At 45.6% G+C, this 17739-nt stretch overlaps 1 protein-coding gene across 6 annotated transcripts in view; it reads right to left on the bottom strand.

Annotated features, from left to right (window-relative positions):
* The window catches only part of RPRD1B (regulation of nuclear pre-mRNA domain containing 1B), a 395744-nt gene that overhangs the window by 168220 nt on the left and 209785 nt on the right, over nucleotides 1–17739 (bottom strand). For 2 of the 6 annotated variants that reach the window (XM_069652393.1, XM_069652391.1), the window contains exons 4-5: nucleotides 6052–6129; nucleotides 5485–5597 (exon numbers count right to left, since the gene is read on the bottom strand). In XM_069652393.1, the coding sequence (XP_069508494.1) occupies nucleotides 5485–5597; nucleotides 6052–6129 (191 nt within the window). Of the gene's footprint in view, nucleotides 1–5484; nucleotides 5598–6051; nucleotides 6133–17739 lie in introns of all 6 variants that reach the window. The other 4 variants (XM_069652390.1, XM_069652392.1, XM_069652395.1 and 1 more) reach the window with 2 other exon arrangements.

The following is a 17739-nucleotide window of genomic DNA, read 5'->3' as shown; positions in this document are numbered from 1 at the left end:
TTCTCAGCCCTCAGCTGCCTATTAGTGGTAAGCTAGATGCATCGGGTGTCAAAGGTTGCACTTGCTAATAGCCTTGGTCTAGTGATAATCGACTAGGCGTGGCGAGTAAGAAATGGGGTGCTGTGTGCATGCAGACCATTAAGGAGGCAAATGACTGTTTGGCTAGTAGCTTTCAACTTGAAAGTTTTAAACCTGCATACATGACACTGTCGGGGTTGTCCGGCATGCTCATTTGCTTAAGAGGCTAACCAGTGAAAACTGTCTGTAATCCTGTCAATTCCCTATAATTGCAGGGATCTGGTACATTTCCTTGGATACTCACTGCAGGAGTTTTACAGCATTGTTTTCTGGCATTTTATATTGGGGGCAAGGCCCCATGTCCACTTTCCATTCCCCAACACTTTCCTCAATCTCCAACTACCTTAAAAAATAAAATGTACCCTAACACGGTAGAAAGGCTGTTCACCAAATACTGTAATATGGCAGCGGGGAGTTGGGCGGGTACCAATTGCAGCAGGATCCTGATATTCAGAATGTGCTGCAGAACAGAGTGATAAACAGATGCAATGCACCTCATGGTCTGGGTTATGTTAATTCTGCACGAGTTAGAGATACCTATAGCGACAGACTCAGTTTGCTTGCGATGTATGATCGGTCGTCCCATTACATTTATTTTAAAACCAGTCCTCCCCACATTACTGTTCTCAAGGTCAAGGTGATGATCTTGACCCTAAAGTCTTATTCCATTATTCCTTCAGACAGTCTCTACTTATAGACAATACTATTGCACTGTTTTATGCAAACTAAAAAGGGGTGAGGGTGCATTCCTCCCATCAGCCTGCTCTGGAGTTGTGAGATTGATCATAGCATGATAATCTCAGCAACACATCTGGAGGGAATGGACAGCATCAGAGCAGACTTATTCACTCACTCTATCCCTACTGCGCAAGGGGGCACTGCACTATTGGAACATGGGGCTATTGGGTGAGGGTTATCAAGTGTGATCTCCCAATGGGATATATTTCCGGTGAACAAGTTGAAGATATTCACCTACACGTTTTGGCCTTTGTGTCTAATCGACAAAATAAATGAGTGTGAATACAGAACCTTAGCTACTATTGGTGGCTCTGAACTGGCTGTTACTGTGACACATTACACCTTCCAGCCAGTTGGCTTGACCACCCTACTTCAGCGAAAAGAAAATGTGCTTTCACAAAACCACCATATCTGGTTCTGTACGCCATAAAAATAGGGTAGGTGAAAGAAACAACTTTCACAACCCTGCAATAGAAAAAGACTGGCGGGTGGAGCACATGTGCACCATTGCCTTTAAAAATAAAGGGTTTTACTGTGCAAATGTTTCTGGATGCATGGCCATTGGAGCAGCTATTCCACAAGTACATTGGAAAGGATACAGGAATGGTTAATAGAAATCTGTGATGGCCAGTCAGCAAGCTGGATCTCTTCCAAGTCACTACGTGGCCAGCATAATAAGGGGGACAAATTCTGCAATTTGACTTTTAAAAGCAGGAAATGACCTGCTTCTTGGATCAAGTACTGTCATTCCAATCCTACCTATTTGCCACACCGAGCCCTATGGGGCCACTTTTACAGCCTAAAAAATAGGCAAATACTTCCAAAAAGTAAAAATAGGGAGTAAAAATACTCCCCATGAAACATGACAAATGGACATATAGGATCTTGTTCCCAGGCTTTCACCCAAACAGCTCCATGGATATGTTCGAACCAGTAGTATACGTAGTACCACAGGTAGAAACTACTATAATTAAGGAAGAGGTCAAATGTAGCATTTAATGTGCATGAATAACATGGTGCAAAGAAGTATCTCACTCAAATATTTCTGCTTTGCAGATAAATATATTTTTATTAGCATATAAAATACTCCCATTGTGAACAGCACTTTTTTATTCCCTAAAAAATAATTGTAAACCCAAATTTCAAAAATAGGGAGCAACGTACTCCCCACTTAAAAATCTCATCTGCCGCACTAGCTGCACCCATCAAGGAATCGTCCAGTAGTTTCCATCATGTGGCTATTGGCATATTAAGGAATCCCGAGACGGACACCACCTTTCAGATCCCAAAGACGGCATGCTGCTGCCTCCAGCTGTGTTAATTCTTTTTATAAAGCGTACGCTCGCTGAAGCATCTTGACGCTAAAAAGGAAGTAGACGGGATAGAAAAATTAAGAAAATACGTCGACGAGGATTAGAACAGATTAACAGCCAACGGAAGATCAAGAGTTTGTTGGTAGCACTCAGCTGCACTGGCAGAGAGTTCCACAATTTGGCGGCTGCCACTGAAAAGGAGCACCCTCCCCGCCCCCACCCGCTCAAACTGATAACGGGGGACCACCAGAAGGCAAGAACCCTTTGACCGCAGATCCCGAGCAGGTGTATAGAGTTGAAATTTATCTTGGAGGTATTCGGCACCTGAGTCATAAAAAGCCTGGTGTACAATCACCAAATATTTAAAGCGAACACGCTGGAGAACCGGGGGCCAGTGCAAAGACCGATGAATCGGGGACACATGGGCGCCATAAAAAAGATAAAAGGGCTGAGCTTAAAGCAGAGAATTACAATAATCCAACCGATTTAAAACTAGGAGGCCATAACTAACGGTCTAAGTTGGACCGGAAGGAAAGGGAGAACCTTCCAAAGCACAGAGTTGAAAGAAATCTGCCTTGTAAATGGCTCCCATTTGGCTTTCCATAGACAGTGAGGCCGAGAAAATAACTCCCAAATTCTTGACCACCACCACTGGGGGGCACTGAAGGGCATGCTCCAAGTTAGATGGTCCAAAAGGCTGAGGACCAAGTCAGCGCAGCAGGAGGGCCAGACGCCCGAGGGCTGTGAAAGGGGTACACCACCAGGACTTCGGTCTTGCCCCCGTTCAGTTTCAGCCAATTACTGCCCATCCACCCATTCACGGCCAACAGGCATCTCCTAAACTAAGACACAAGGCCCAGCTGGGAAGAATCCAGCTGGACGATGATTTGCATAACATGAGCGTAGGAGTAACACCTGAAGCCGAACTAGCAGATGAGCAAAATAAGAGGCTGAATATAGATGTCAAACAAGGCAGGGGACAAGGCCGAGCTCTGGGGGACCCAACATAGTACAGCCATGGCGGCAGAAAGAAAAGATGCAAGCATCGGTGTCTGGCTGCAGTCGGCCAAAAAGGAGGCGAACCATGCCCGCATCTGGCCCGATAAACCTGTGAAAAGGCCTCTCTTCAGGGGATTTGAGTAGCAGGCTTGCAGCTTTAGCTTACACTATTTTTTAGCCCAGGGTTAAAAGCCTCCTGGAAGAGTGTTTTTGGTGGCCATTACATCGGCAAGACCAGTGAACAAACTAAAGGTTAACCCAAGCTGGGGGAGCAGTATGCAGTTTGCACCAAATAAGGTACTTTTAAATGCCGATCCCCCTTCTTCTAAGATAGTAATGCGCTTGACTGCCACATCAATCAAGAATGGTTTCGGTAATCCTCCTTTATAAATCTTATTCTGAAGGGCACTACTTTGCATCACAAAGTAAGAGGGCACCAGGCTTGCATCCTCTACACAGTTCCAAAATGTCAATTGCAACAAAGCGCTTTATGGAATACAAATACACTAAAGGTCTACACCACCAGAACTGAAGAAACAAGTCCCCACAGGTGGTCTTTTTGTATCCTCAAGTTCATGTTCTATGGGATGTATTCTTCTATGCTTCAGGGACCACTGCATAGCCTCTTCTATCCTACAGCAGTCAGGAACCCAAAAACCCATGTACAAGCTGTGAGGACTAATACAGCATCAGTGGTATCCCAACAACACATGCCCTTCAATGTAATCTGTAAATTAGTAAATTGAGCCGTGCCAACTACTGTGCATGGGAATTAATCTGTAGCCTACACCTCCAAGTATGATGCTCTTTTTGGTGTGGCGTTGCTCAAGAACGTTTGTGGCTACCAAAAAAGATTGCCATCTCCAATATGAATTGCGAGTTATTAGTGTTCCATCACCGGAGTCTGGAGGAAAAGTGACGGACAAGCCAGCAAGCAGAAATTACTCACTGCAAGGACTCCTGTACCGTAGTCCTGGTCTCTTTTTATATAGGTGCCTCAACAACCATCCCCCACTCTCGCAGTATTGATAATCACAGCATCTGGCTGAGGCATGGAGCATCCAAATGGAGAACAGAGTCTGTGTGATAGAAGTCAAAGATATCCTGGACGTCTCAGATGGGGTGATAAACGTGCCGCGCTCTGAAACACTTCTGTATGAGCGCGATAAAAATAAAATATCGACCAATATAAGACTCACTACGGCAGGTAACCTTTACCTAACAAAGGCTGAAAAGAAAGAAAGAAAAAAATAAAAAGCAGCAGCATTTCATGTTTGCATCCAGGCAACCTGTGTAGGGTAAAACGAGGTACTACAGTTAATACCAGCTAAGAAAATGTACAAGCAAATAGATTCAATAATAGTTTGATGTTAAAATGGAAAAACTCATTGTTCCAGACAATGGCTTATCAGATTTCTTTTTCATGGTTGCAAAACCTAACCTGTTTTTCCATGTAATATTTCCCTTTCTAAAATACATGAATATTTACATGATGTATGTATACAAGGGACATTGACAAGACTAGGGAATATTTTCATAATGTTAAAATAAGTATCCATGACAAGCAAAGTAATGAGGATGAAAACCTTGGGCAAAAGCTTATGTGACAGATGCCCATGCAATCAAATGGGAGAGGAAGAGTTAACTAGTTTTCTTGATATTTTAAATTGCTTATACATTTCTCGTCCTGAAAAGATCATCAAGTCAAAGTATTTTGGGGGTATTTTCATTGTATTTATTGAGGATGATAGGATTCCTTGAGAACGAATCCATAGGTGCAAACAAGTCTCACAATTAGGTGCCATACAAAAGAACCTTAAATAGGGTATGAATGAGGGAGGCGGGAGAACACAAATCAGGGAAAGTATGGACAAAATAGATGGGGATTTCCTCAGAATTACAGTAGCAGCTTGTTCCTGGATAGTGTGGGAGGAAAGAGCTTGAGGGATGCATTTAATTCTTGTATGGTGGTGGTGTTTGACATTAGGAAATCCCAAGTTCCAGAGATTGGAGGGGTGGGGAATGGTGATGGAAGAAAAGAAGATGCACAGGGTGAGTGCAGGAGACAAAGGCTAATGTGCATCCATTGTTAGACGTCATTCCTGCTTTCAAACCACATATTTACCTGCCTACCTCAGCTTGCATTGCCCAAAAGATTCTACTTCTGCTTAATACAGTAGCTAACCAAGCAACAAAACGTGTTTTCACCATTAACGTTCAGGGGGTGACACAATTGCATGCTATAAAGCTCATCAAGACATATCCCAACACAAGATCTTTAGCAATTCTTTATTTAAAACTTCTATAATATGGGATGCTGCATCTCAATCTACTCAATGTTTAGCCCAAGACCTACCACAAGGGGTCCTGTGTCAGGATCTCTAGGAGAATAGCTACCAGGATAGTCATCGTCATCTTCCGCCTGGATCTGCTGGAAGGTACGTTTCAGGGATTTCTTTTCCTCATTAACTAGAGCAGAAAAGATAAATAGTAGGAAACAAAATCAGGCAAGGACATGCACACAATCAGCGCATCATCATCTTACGGCACTTGCTTATAAATCAAATAAAGGCACTTGCAGTTGGCTGCCAGGTACACGTGCATCAGGCAGTGTTGTGTGAGAAACAAATGTACATGAAGGGAGAGGAGAATATTTGACCAGAAGGCACACCCAAATGAGATTAATCTGTTTCAAATACTGGGGCAACCAAACCGATGCAGGTCACATAGGAATTGGCTAATACAATATTGCATCATAAAATACCTTGAAAATAACGACCATGGGACCGACTACATAACCAGATTTGTATTATATAAACAATGGGAAAAGAAGTCCTTGAAAGAAGCAACCAGTCATGGGTAAGATACCCAAAGCATAGGTTCACGAGGGAAAAGTCAGTTAGGGCTTCAATTTCCTGCTCACCTTTTTTCACCCTCACTTTATTCACTTTAGGCGGCGGCATCTGATTGTCCCTTCGGGTATCTCTTTCTCTGATGACAGCTGCTGGTGGGTAAAACCAGGGAAGTCAAATGATATAAAAATAAAAAAATAAAAACGAAAACATCTAGCTTTCCAAAGATGAATAAGGAAAACTAGAAATGTCAAAGTAAATAAAAAGTCAAATGAATTATATCTTTTCCAAAAGACAGTGATCTTTTTGGCTCACAGAGTCGGGTCAGGGCACTGAAAGCCCAGCACCATCCTCCTTAGAATGCAGTCTCAGTGGCCTTGCAATGAGAGTTGGACAGTCCCAAAAAATGTATTGACCAGGCAATAAAAATAGGCTTAAGACATTTTCAACACTATGAAAGAAGGAAAACATTTCTTCAAAATTCTTTTTGCCGAACACATTACAAGAACGGTGAAGATGAAAGCCAACCACGATTGGGCTATACATATAACCTACGTTATCACATGTGTAAAACATTGAATTGAGGGGTAGTACATTTGTAAAGCATATGACTCCAACTCTCAATTTACAATAGACTCCTTTCTCAGCACACATACTGACAAATAAGCAACAGACTCATTTCAGGAAATTGATAAATAAATTAAACATGTCAAAGAGTGTAGGTCCATGAAGGGGTGCAAAGCTTTTAAACTCTGCCCTCAGAACTCAGGAGTCTTCAAAAACACAAAACAAGAGCACAATGATCCAATTAAATAAAAAAAAAAAAACACAAAGTTTACCCAGATGGCTTGGCCAAACTGATGATCTGAACTGGTGTGAATACAGGAAGTAGTGCTTATAAAATGCACAAGGGCAAACTATGTGGCTGGCCTTAGAATATCTCCCGAAAGACATGTTACTGGAAAGCTACAGACACAGTCTTGATAGTCCCCAGACAAGTGTGGATCTCTTGAATGCTAGGTCATAAGACTACTCAGCAGGCTAAGGCTCGAGAAGCCTGCTTGGTGGGAGAAAGTCCAAGGGAACAAAACAGCCTGTCTTAAAGGATGTTTTTTGTACAGTCCAAGTATATAGCAGCCTTATCAGTGCGGGAGGCAAAGAACTCTCAAGTCCTCTCACCCCCCCCCCCCCCCAAACTTAGAACATTATGTCTCAGACAAAAACGGAATGATTGATCCCAAAGAATCATATGGAGAAGCCACTGAAAATTACTTATTCAAACCATCTTGTGGTTACCTCTTTTCAGAATTCTTACATATGCACTGATTCAAAAATGTACACACTTTCACCTGGAAACCATATTAGGCAAGGAAAATACTAAAACATCAAGCTAGCACGTTAAATGTTTGATAAGGCTGCTCCTGAGCCACTTGTCATGGAAATCAACAGATAAACAGACAAGTACTTTAGGAATAAGACTGTTTAGATCTGTGATTGTAGGAAGCGGCATACGATCAGTCACTGTTGCTGAGATATACAACCTCTCTGCCCCTGGCAGCAGAGGGCAGAACTAGCACCAGGTCAAGGAAATCAAAATGCCAACAATAAAAAGCCAATACAGAGTTCACCCACTCGCATGTCATCAGGGAGACCTTCTGCACTTAACCAGATTCTCAAGGATAAAGACAAGAAATAGTAAAGTCACAGACTTATAGCTCTGCTAGTATAGGAGGGGAGCCCTGCTTATTCAGGAAGCAAACTGAACATGCTTGAATATCTGACTGGACATAACCAAGTCCACAGTTGGAGAACATCTTCCAAAAGAGGAGACAATAGTTGAGCTCATGTTCATGGAAGGCCTGGGTCAGCTTGTAAAGGAGGTCTGTTTATAGAATTTAAGATAAGCTTGATAGCAGGACGTGTCATGGGATTCGCTCCCTGAAAAATAAAGGAAGCATTGTCCCCCTGCTTGACATATGGGTGATCCATCTGAAAAATAATTCCTTTAATTTACTTATATCCATATATTAAGATAGTCGGTGTGAGGAGAAACGATTTATCTTATGAATGTGTGTCTACGGGCCTTTAGCTAACCAAAAGTAGCACCCCACTGACATGAGGAATCTTTCAAGACAGCAATTTATAGATCAACTGGAGGTGCAAAGAAACTGAATTCTTGACAGCACCAAGTACAGGTTTCTGCAGATGAGAAGTCCAAGAACATGGAAAAATTGCAGACTGGACACATTCCAATTAAGCTTCAGCATTTAAGATGGGAAAAACTTTTTTCCCAAAGGGAAAACTATTTCACACAGGTGTGAACTTACTAGAGGGATTCCTGTCCCTTGGTATGTTATGTTAATTAGCTTCTGCACTGCACAGACCACCACCATAGTGGTCTTTGGACCTTGTCCGAATGGGTGATGGCCTTCCAACCACCAGAAACAAACCCATGTTCAGGTGGACGACCTGAGGGAAGGCAGGGGCAGAGCAGCAGACAAACATCTTGATCTTGCACTTGGAAACCAACCGATATAAAAATAAAAGATTTGATTTGTTTATTTATATAGCGAACCTCACCCTCGGGTATCTATGCGCATTATGTGTGTTACATAGTTACAAGGTTACAGTCACAGGTGAGTTGTATGGAAGATAAAGCGAAAAACATATGGTTATGTGCAAGGATGATGGAATATAGGAATAGATGCATCATATATAGTGGTAATATATACCTATATACATTTTAAGTACAGGTAAATTGGGTAAGATATTGACAGATGCAGAGTAGACATTTATAGAGTCTCCTGGGGTAAGCCAATTTTTTATATTTGTCCTGAAACGGGAGGATGACGGTTCTGCTCTTAAAGCTATAGGTAGGGAGTTCCACAGTTTTGATGCTAGGACAGGAAAGCTACGGCAATATGGTGACAAGACTTTTGAAGACTTCCTTCCCTTGAAACTGGAAGCCAATTAACCAATCAATTTAAAAGTTTGCTTCGGCCAACGGGAGAATAGCGAGGGCTTTTGTAACAGAGGCTAACAAACAAGTGTCTTTTGTGATGGGAGCTGGGGATTATGGTCCCCAGATCAAGTGATGAAGACTGGATGGAAGAGCGACCTAAACAGGAGAACTTCCAGTCTGGAAATTACTAAATGCATTGTTATTTTGTGGTCTTTTTTTATTGTGCATTTGTAAGGCTCTTGTACATCAAATAAATTGTGTTTCAAAGCGACCACAGGGCCATAGTAAGGGAGCATGGGAATGAAATACAAAATGTATCATTGAAAGATAGAGGCTGACTTACTAGGTATCAGGTAATAATATCCCCAACAAAAATATGGGCGTTTGGTTAGCCATAGGTGATATTTTTATTGGGGATATTATGTGGGAGCAGGGGTTGCGGGGGTGTCCCCCGCAGGGTACATTGTGAATTTCGCCGCAAAAATATGGCAATATTTTTGTATGGCGATATTTTTGTGGCGAAATTATCACATGGAACCACTTACTAGGCCTTGTGAGCACATTCAGAACGTGCAGGTGCAGAGAGAGAGAAGGGTTAAGTGTTGGGTGTACCCAGAGAGAAGTGCTGGGGAATGAGCAGCTGTAAGTGTATAGGTGAGAGGGTAACTGCATATATGTAAGGGCAGGCCTATGGTGGCATAGGCCAGTGGGTGCAAGGGCAAGTGCTGAGAACGGACGGACGCTGAATGTGATTGGCTGTGGGAGACCAGGGTCCAAGAGGACATACAAGAGCCCTCGTCGCCAATCTCAGCAACTGTGGGCTCTAGCAGACCAGGGGGGGAAGGTATGGAGGAGGTGAAAAGGAAAGTATTGAGGAGTTTCTGAAATTTTAGGAGTTTCTGCCTCAAGACAAAGAGGAAGGCTGTTCCATAGGAGGGAGCTTGCTGAGGAGGGAGTTCAGCCACCACCCCGCTGTTTAGCGAAGCGCTTGACACACACAGTTGGTGCTGGAGGAACAAAGATCTGCCGGGAGAGTATTTAGTGAGAGCAAGTTGTAGATAGCGTGGTCCCTGGCCCCAGACAGCCTTATGGATGATGCAGAGGGATTTGAATGTGATCCTTGCTGCAGCCGGGAACCAGTGGAGAGCTTTTAGGGATGTAGAGATGCAGTCCCTGGGCTTTAGGCCAAGGATAAGTCTTGCAGCCCTATTCTGGATTAGCTGGAGGGGTTGTAAGAAAGAAGAGGGTAGATAAAGGAAAAGGCTATTGTAGTAGTCTAGCTTAGAGAGAACCAGAGCTCTAGAGACATTGAGCTTCTGGGGAAACGTGAGGAAAGAAATACATTTGTAGATGTAGAGTTGAAAGTGGGACTTCTTGGCAAGGTCCTGAATGTGAGGGAGGAAAGAGTCATCAAAGAGGACTCCCAGGTTTCTGGCTTCAGATGAGGGAGATGGGGGAGAGCCCATAGAAGATGGCCAGAGAGGGGAAGAAAGAGGGAGCAGGAGTCCCTATAGGAAGGATCTCAGTCTTCCTGGCATTGAGGCAGAGATCATAGTTCACCAGGACTGGATGGCAGATTGGCAATCAGGAATGATAGAGTAAGGAGAGGGACAGAAGAGCCGGGGAGAAAGGTTGGAGCCCTGGGGGACACCACAGGTGGAGGTATAGGTGGAAGAGGAGAAAGAGCCAAGAATAACCTGGGACGGACAGTCATTGAGGAAGGAGGTCAGCCAGTCCAGTGCCCGCTCCGAGATACCTAGGGTGTCGTTTTATGAGGATGCAGAGGTTGACCGTATCAAATGCAGAAGAGAGCTCAAGTAGAATGAGGACAGCTGGAGAGTTGGAGTCAAGAGATGCAAGCAATGCCCCGCGAGTATTCAGAAGAGCAGTTTCCGTGCCTAAGGATGCTCGGAATCAAGATTGATGGTCATGGAGGCAACCAACAAGTTCAGTGTGCTGGGTCAGTTGGGGCGGGGGGGGGGGGGGTGGTGTGGGGGATGAGACCAGCTTCTCCAAGTGTTTCCCCAAGGAAGGGGGTGATGGAAACGGGGCCATAGTTGGGGTCTGCAGAAGATTTGTTCAGCAGGGAGTGGGGGGGGGGAGGGTCGCACAAGAGAGTGCTTCAGAGAGGAGGGGAAAGATCCAGTCGCAAAAGAGTGGTGTCAGCAAGTGCAGAGACAGGGTCAACAGAGCCAATATTGTCCTTAATGGTTCTGGAGGAGCAGGGGGAGACCCGTTTGGAGGAGACCTTCATGGAGAGGACGACACTGGTCACCTCATCAGGTGTGATAGGAGAGAAAGGCAGAGGGAGGATGGGAGGCCGTAGGAGACAGGGTGGTGGGGGAAGCCGCGGGGGACGCAAGGGTGCTCAGGATGTCTTAAGATTTTGCAGTCAAGTGTGTGGCCAATGCGTTGCAGAGGGCCTGGGTAAGATGTGAGGTGGAGACTGTGGAAGGGTTAGCTAGTTCCCTGCATTTTCTTTTCAGTCGTGTTGGATGTACCAGAGACGCAAGCCTGGATGTGGACCCTTTTCTTGGTGTGGATGGAGAGTCTGTATTGCCTTTGGAGCAGATGGCAGGCCAGTTTGTTAGAGGGTGAGCCAGAGGTCTGCCACTTCTGTTCCGCAGCTCTGCACTTGCGTTTCAAGGCTGCAAGTTTGAAGTTGTACGAGATGTTATGCTTGGAGGAAGATTTCAGGCCGATCTTCATGACTGGGGCAAGAATGTAAAGTGTGTCAGTAATGGCAAGATGGAGGTTGGTGAGAGTGGAGTCAGAGGTAGAGTCTATAGTGGGGGTTGGGGGTGATGAAGGTAGATGCGAACGCAGAAGCTGACACTCGTTTCATCGGACGGATGTTTCGTGAACGAGGTTGGCAGGGCTGGGGGATGTCCGGTCAGAGGGCCGAGAGGACCCAGGTGAGAGGAGAGGCGTGATCAGTGGGGAGGAGAGTGACAGTTCAGTGTGTATGGGGCATCACGAGTGTGTCCAGCTGAGGGGGTAGGCCCAGAAGGAAGAATGGAGAGTGAGTGAGGTGCAAAGGTCACAAAAGCGAGTGGATGTCGTGGTTGAGTCATCAAGGTGGATGTTGAAATCACCCATGAGAAGGAGTTTAGAGGTGGTTGTGAGGAAAGAGGAGGAGAAATCGGCCCATTCAGAGAGTTACAGGGTGGTGGAGCCAGGTGGCATGTAGATAGTGGCAGGGGTCAGAAGAGGTGGGAGAGGACCAATTGCACACTCAGCTTTTGAAGGACGAGTAAGGCTGGCTGGGTATGAGGGAAGAAGGGACCCAATCGGGGAAGATAAAAGAAACCCCATCACCAGCACGGTTAGGGTGATGCTTGGAGATTATCTCGTAGCCATCAGGGAGAAGGGAGTTAAAAGCAGCGACTGAGCTGGTAAGGGCAAGGATATGGAGGTCAATGTCTTCAAGGAGGCGATGTTTGATGGCAGAATGATGATTAAGCGTGGCTACGTGCAAGAGGTCTCCACCTTTGAATGTCTTCTGATGAGAGGTACAGGGGCTTGGTACACCCGCCAGAGTGGAGCACGCGGGGGTGGAAGGAGTAGCTGGAGTGGGAAGGAAGTTAATGAGGGATGACAGGCGCTGATCAAAGAGGTTAATTTGAGGGCCCTGATCATGGTTTATAATCATGAGCTCAAGAATCTTAAAGTTGTATATCCTGAACCAATTTCCATGCAAAAGTCATATGTTTTAATGTTGGTTAATAAAACCCTTTAAACTTCTTCTAGTATCAGTAGTTGTGTGTTCCCTCCGCCATGCGACACTTCTGTAATCTAGTCCAAAGGCCCTTTTTCTTTTGTGTTTTTGGGATGTCGTCTGAAATGGAATGGGACCGCAGCACATTGCACAGCAGAATTTAAAACAAAGTCGAAGGGGCAGCAGCCAGCTCCTCTCGTTGCAACCACCAGTCCCTATCGCAGTAGTTGTTGGTATAAAGTGGAAACTGTTTAGTTAGAACTTAAAGGCGTCCCATATTACTCGCTCCCCTCAATTCAACATACACACAGCACACCATTTCTTATTTTGTCAAGAGTCAATAATGACTAGCTAATTGGTACTGGAGAGTGCACATATTGAGGCCTGATTTAGGGCATGTCTGTACATTTTTAGTCCAGGACTATTATCACTCACTCAGAATATGACAGGTGTTATAATAACCATTAATATATCTTCTAAGAGTGAGTTAATGTCTGCAAAATTATATTATATCCCAACAGAGGAAATAGGAAAATATTTGTATACATACGTATTTGGGGATGGGGGGGGGGCGGGGCACGATTGTAATTTGTTTCTAAAACCAAGTAAAAGGATGTAATATAGTTTACAAGTGAGTTTGTGAGGTTTTTGTAATTTACAATTCATTAAAAGGTGAGGAGCTCATCATAGGCATAAAAATGATCAGATAAAAATTATGCAACATGAAAAGGAGGGGGATATGGGCCAGTGCAAGGGTGTTGATCTTTTTTTTTACATCTACTTGGCTGAGGGACAACATTTTTGAGCAATCTACTTGTCTTGGAAAATAATTTATTTGTTCCATCTTGCTGCCTAAACCACAGCACTCTCCAAATCCCATGCCAGCCATATTCCCAGCCTCATCCATGCTTTCATTCAACTGGGGAAAAATACTAATACTGCAGTGCTTGCAAAGAGAGGAATGCAGCATGACGTTCTATATAAAAGCCTGACATTATTAGTGTACTATTGCACAAAGAACTCTTCAAAGGCAACAAAATGCATTGATCACTAGGTTACTTGTATGGGAATATTTATTTCTACTAGTCTACAACATTCTTCATACATTGGTTTTCTAGACTAATGCAAGGAATCTAAATAAAGAGCTAACAGAGCCGTTATACGAGAAGAAGGTGTGTACCTTAGAAATAAAGTGAAACCGAGGGTGCTCAAGAGCTCGCGACCAAGCTTGCCGCTGCTTATTGAGCACCGTGAGTGAAGACCTGGAGGAGGCGGCCAGGGTCCGCTATGGCCCAGCTGCAGGAGCACTAATTGGCAAAAAATAAGCAAGGGGCAGAAGGGACTCTGCAGCTAAAGTTTAGAGACTGGTGAACAAACCCCTGTTGAGGTTTAGCCCGCAGAACGGGTTGCCCTTGCCTTGCAGTGAGCACCGCAGATGCTTGAGGGGCTGCGGAGGAAGCGGGGCCTGAGCTCCGTGATCGTAGTCCGAGTGCCCGGACAATTGTGACATCTTTAATGAAGGACTCTGTACGGTGTGAGGTGGAGCTGTGTGGAGACGAGGCCTGAATTTCATGACTGTGGTCGGTGTGCCCAGGCGGCTGCCGTGCCTTTGACGTTCGTTCCGCACAGCGGGAGGCAGAGCAGTGAGAAACTAGGCCCGGGCTCCGGGACCAAAATCGGTGTGCTGTGGCGCTTCTGAAGAACAGTCGCGCTGAGTTGCATAAGTATCAGACGTAGAGCAGTCTAGCCGGTGGGGCACCGGGGTGGAGTGGTTTGAAGGAGGCACCAGTGTATATGGTGTGAGCGCACCTCCCCTCCCGGCCAGCTTCCGCTTTTGATGTCGGAGATTCTGCGTTGGAAAGTTTGCTGGGCTAAGAAAGAAATGTTGCAGCTTGACGGCGTGGTAATTGAAGCGAGCTGTGGGCATGGCTGGCAGAAGCTCATGCTGTAAGAGATCGGGTCTTTATGGCATAGCGAAGTGCCTGCGCTGGGAAGGTAGGGGAACTAGAAGTAATCATGTGACTACGCCTGACTGGTTTTCTTTATAAGGGCAGAGGCAGGATCACGTGGAACAGGGCTCATTGTGTCAGCATTAAGTAAGACCGGACGATCCTCTTGGCACGATTGTTGCTTGACCCAGACAATGTACCTTGTATGTTGGGGAGCAGGTATGGCCCCTCCGGCAAGCTGGGATATCTTACGAGGGGCACAATGGAGCAAATGACCTCAACGTAGCCCAAGAGCTAAGTAACTGGAGGCGATCACGCTCCTGTTCAGTTCCAAGGAGCCGACGCAAATCTGCTGTGCTGCCGAATTGGCGGTGGAAGGGAAAGGCCACAGTACGGGGCTGGCGTGGGTGGCTCAGGGAGTGTGCAGAGGATTGGAAATGTGCTATAAGTTACTTTTCCCCCACACTGGATGAAGGAAGAGTAGAAATGACCATGCTGCGGAGTAGTGTGGCAAAGGTGAAGAGTGGGTGCTGCAGTCGGATGGCTAAAAGGAATAAGAAGCAGAGCCGTCTGCAATTCACGCAGAGGAAGTGACTGGCGTTCTGCAAGGGCATTATGGCTGCATCTAGGTCAACGGGACAGGAGGAGGCGACATCCCCCGGTTTGGCCGTAACTAAGCCCGCAGAGACAACAAGTCAGTCCTCAAAGCAGAGCCTGGTATTGGCTGAAATGAAAAGCAGATTTGCGTCTGAATACTAAACTCTATGGCATGGAATATAAGATGGATTGCATGCAGGAGAGGATTGAGAAGGAGAGCAGTCGCCTACGTGAAGCGGAGCACAGAGTGGGAGTGCTTGAGGACAGAAGCAGCAAAGGGACTCAGGGAATCTGTGGTCTACAGAAGGTGAGAGAAATAGGAGACCAGAACGAGGATTTGGAAGCAAGGTCCAGACAACAAAATTAGAGTTGTGGGGAATCCGGAGTCACTACCAGCACAGAATATGCAACTGTTTATGGAGGCCTTCAAAGAAGTTCTGGATGAGCCCCCTTTGTCCCCTCAATTTCTGGTGGAGAGCGTGCACAGTCTCAGTGCAGAAACTCAGATCGGGGCAGAACCCGTGACGGGTCATTGTAAGACTGCAGAACTACAGATACGGGGTACCATCTTGCGCAGGGCACGTGAGCTGAGGGCTCTACATTACAGGTAGGCTAGGGTGTTGTTCTAACAACATTTCACCCCCATCTTTGCAGCGGGTCCAACTCTCATTCTTGGCAGCGAAGCAAATGCCAGGGGAGAAGGGGATGCAATACTCAATATTGTACCCTTCTAAGCTGCGAGTCATTCATGAGAATAAGACTTGTTAACGGATCCGGAGGAAGTTATTGCTTATGTTGAAACCTTGCTCTTGGGTCTTGACCTGAGGGGGTGGGGATCTAAGGGGAGTATTATACGATAAAGTCTTGCAAGTAGATATTGCTATAATTACGTCTAACTTTGATCCGCATGTCTAGATTGGATGGGGGGGGGGGTTCCCGTTAGAAACCTGGTACTTAGTGCAGCACCCATGCTGGCATTGATTGTCTTGTTCTGAAAAGAAATGAGTCAGTTGTTTATTCTGGTAAATGTGGGCCTCATCCGCCTCGGTAGTAGCTCATGGTGGTTGGTCAAACAAAATGGAGTCCAGTACCCCCTGTTAGACGCCCAGGTGAAAGGAGATTGTTGGGTTTGGATAGGTATAGGGGGAGGACATCACTGCTGGTTGGGTAGGGCAGTGGGGGTCGGTAGCCTCTGTAATGAGGGAGACGGGGTCGGGGCTCAGGGTTGGAAGGGAGTGGGTGGAGGGATTTGGGATGAACCAGGGACTGTTATGGTTAGGGGTGTTCAAGTAAAATGGATTCACACGACTAGTATAAACAGTGCAGAGTACACAAGTTTATTTTCTGGTTTTGTTCAACTTTGGAGGTTATGTAAATGAAAACAATGTGGTGATGACAAGGGTTCCGACACATGGACATTGCACTCTCCGTAGTGGAGTACGAGTAGTCTGAATAACCATGCTAAAATGTGTAAAATTGTGGCCTATGGGGAGAGCCAGGGTGCTAGTATACCATTTCTTCATGAAACACACCAGATGGGAAGCTGAAGTGCAGAAGGTTATATCTTGGTCTTGCTAAACTTAGGAGGGTAGGTAAACGGAAACCGCGGGGTGATGGCTAGGATCCCGGCACACAGGCATTGCACTCTCCTTAGCTGGAATGAGAGAGGTCTGAATAACTACGCAAACACGCGTAAAATTGTGGCTTATGGGGACGCTGTGGTTCCAAGATATTTTTCTTCATGAAATGCACCTGATGGAGAAACTGAATGGTGGGCTAGCAAAGTCCTGGGGATATGCCAGGTTTTACACGTCTTATTCCTCCTACTCACGCAGTGTACCAATCATTATTCACAAGGCATTGCGATTCAGGTTGTTACATCAGGAAAGGGACCCTGAGGGGAGGTTTGTTATAGTGTCCAGGGTACTGGGCCGGAACCTAATTACATTTGTCAATGTGTGTGGACAATCCCAGGTTTTAATGACACCTTCTAGGTTAAGTGCATGGCATATTCACATACACAATAGTAGCCAGGGTCTTAAAATGCGATCCTACATGCGGGGCGAGATTGATCCACCGAGTGCGAGACCACCATCCTCGGCGACTAGAGCGATAAAGCGGAGATGGCAGAACTAGAGTTGGTAGATCTGTGGCGAACGCTACATTCGTTTCACTCCTCTGTTCATGACAGGAGTTCCTGTATTGGTGGGACCGCCATTGGTGCGCAGTACTAGTATTGTGTCATGCATCAGAGGACGCTATCCAATCATTCCCTGGTCGTTTGGCAGTTTCGGCTGGCAAACATAGCAGTTGTCCGCCAGCAATGGTGCATCAAGAGCCATGCAATATTGGATGTGGTGTATAGAAACGAAGTACAGGAGATTCATTTGTCCTTCTTTGCATGCAATGTAGGATCAGTGGCCGGAGCTGGAACTCTTTGGGAGGCGTTTAAGGTGAATCTGAGAGGTTGCTGCATCTCGATCGAAAGTGGGGTGCTTAAGGTGATTCGTAGAATGTTGGGTGAGCTTAGGAG

Source organism: Ambystoma mexicanum, chromosome 3p, assembly GCF_040938575.1.
Source record: "Ambystoma mexicanum isolate Mex_15411 chromosome 3p, UKY_AmexF1_1, whole genome shotgun sequence".
Classification (NCBI taxonomy): domain Eukaryota; kingdom Metazoa; phylum Chordata; class Amphibia; order Caudata; family Ambystomatidae; genus Ambystoma; species Ambystoma mexicanum.
Note: the sequence above shows the minus strand (reverse complement) of the source record. Positions and strands in the feature narration are given on the sequence as shown.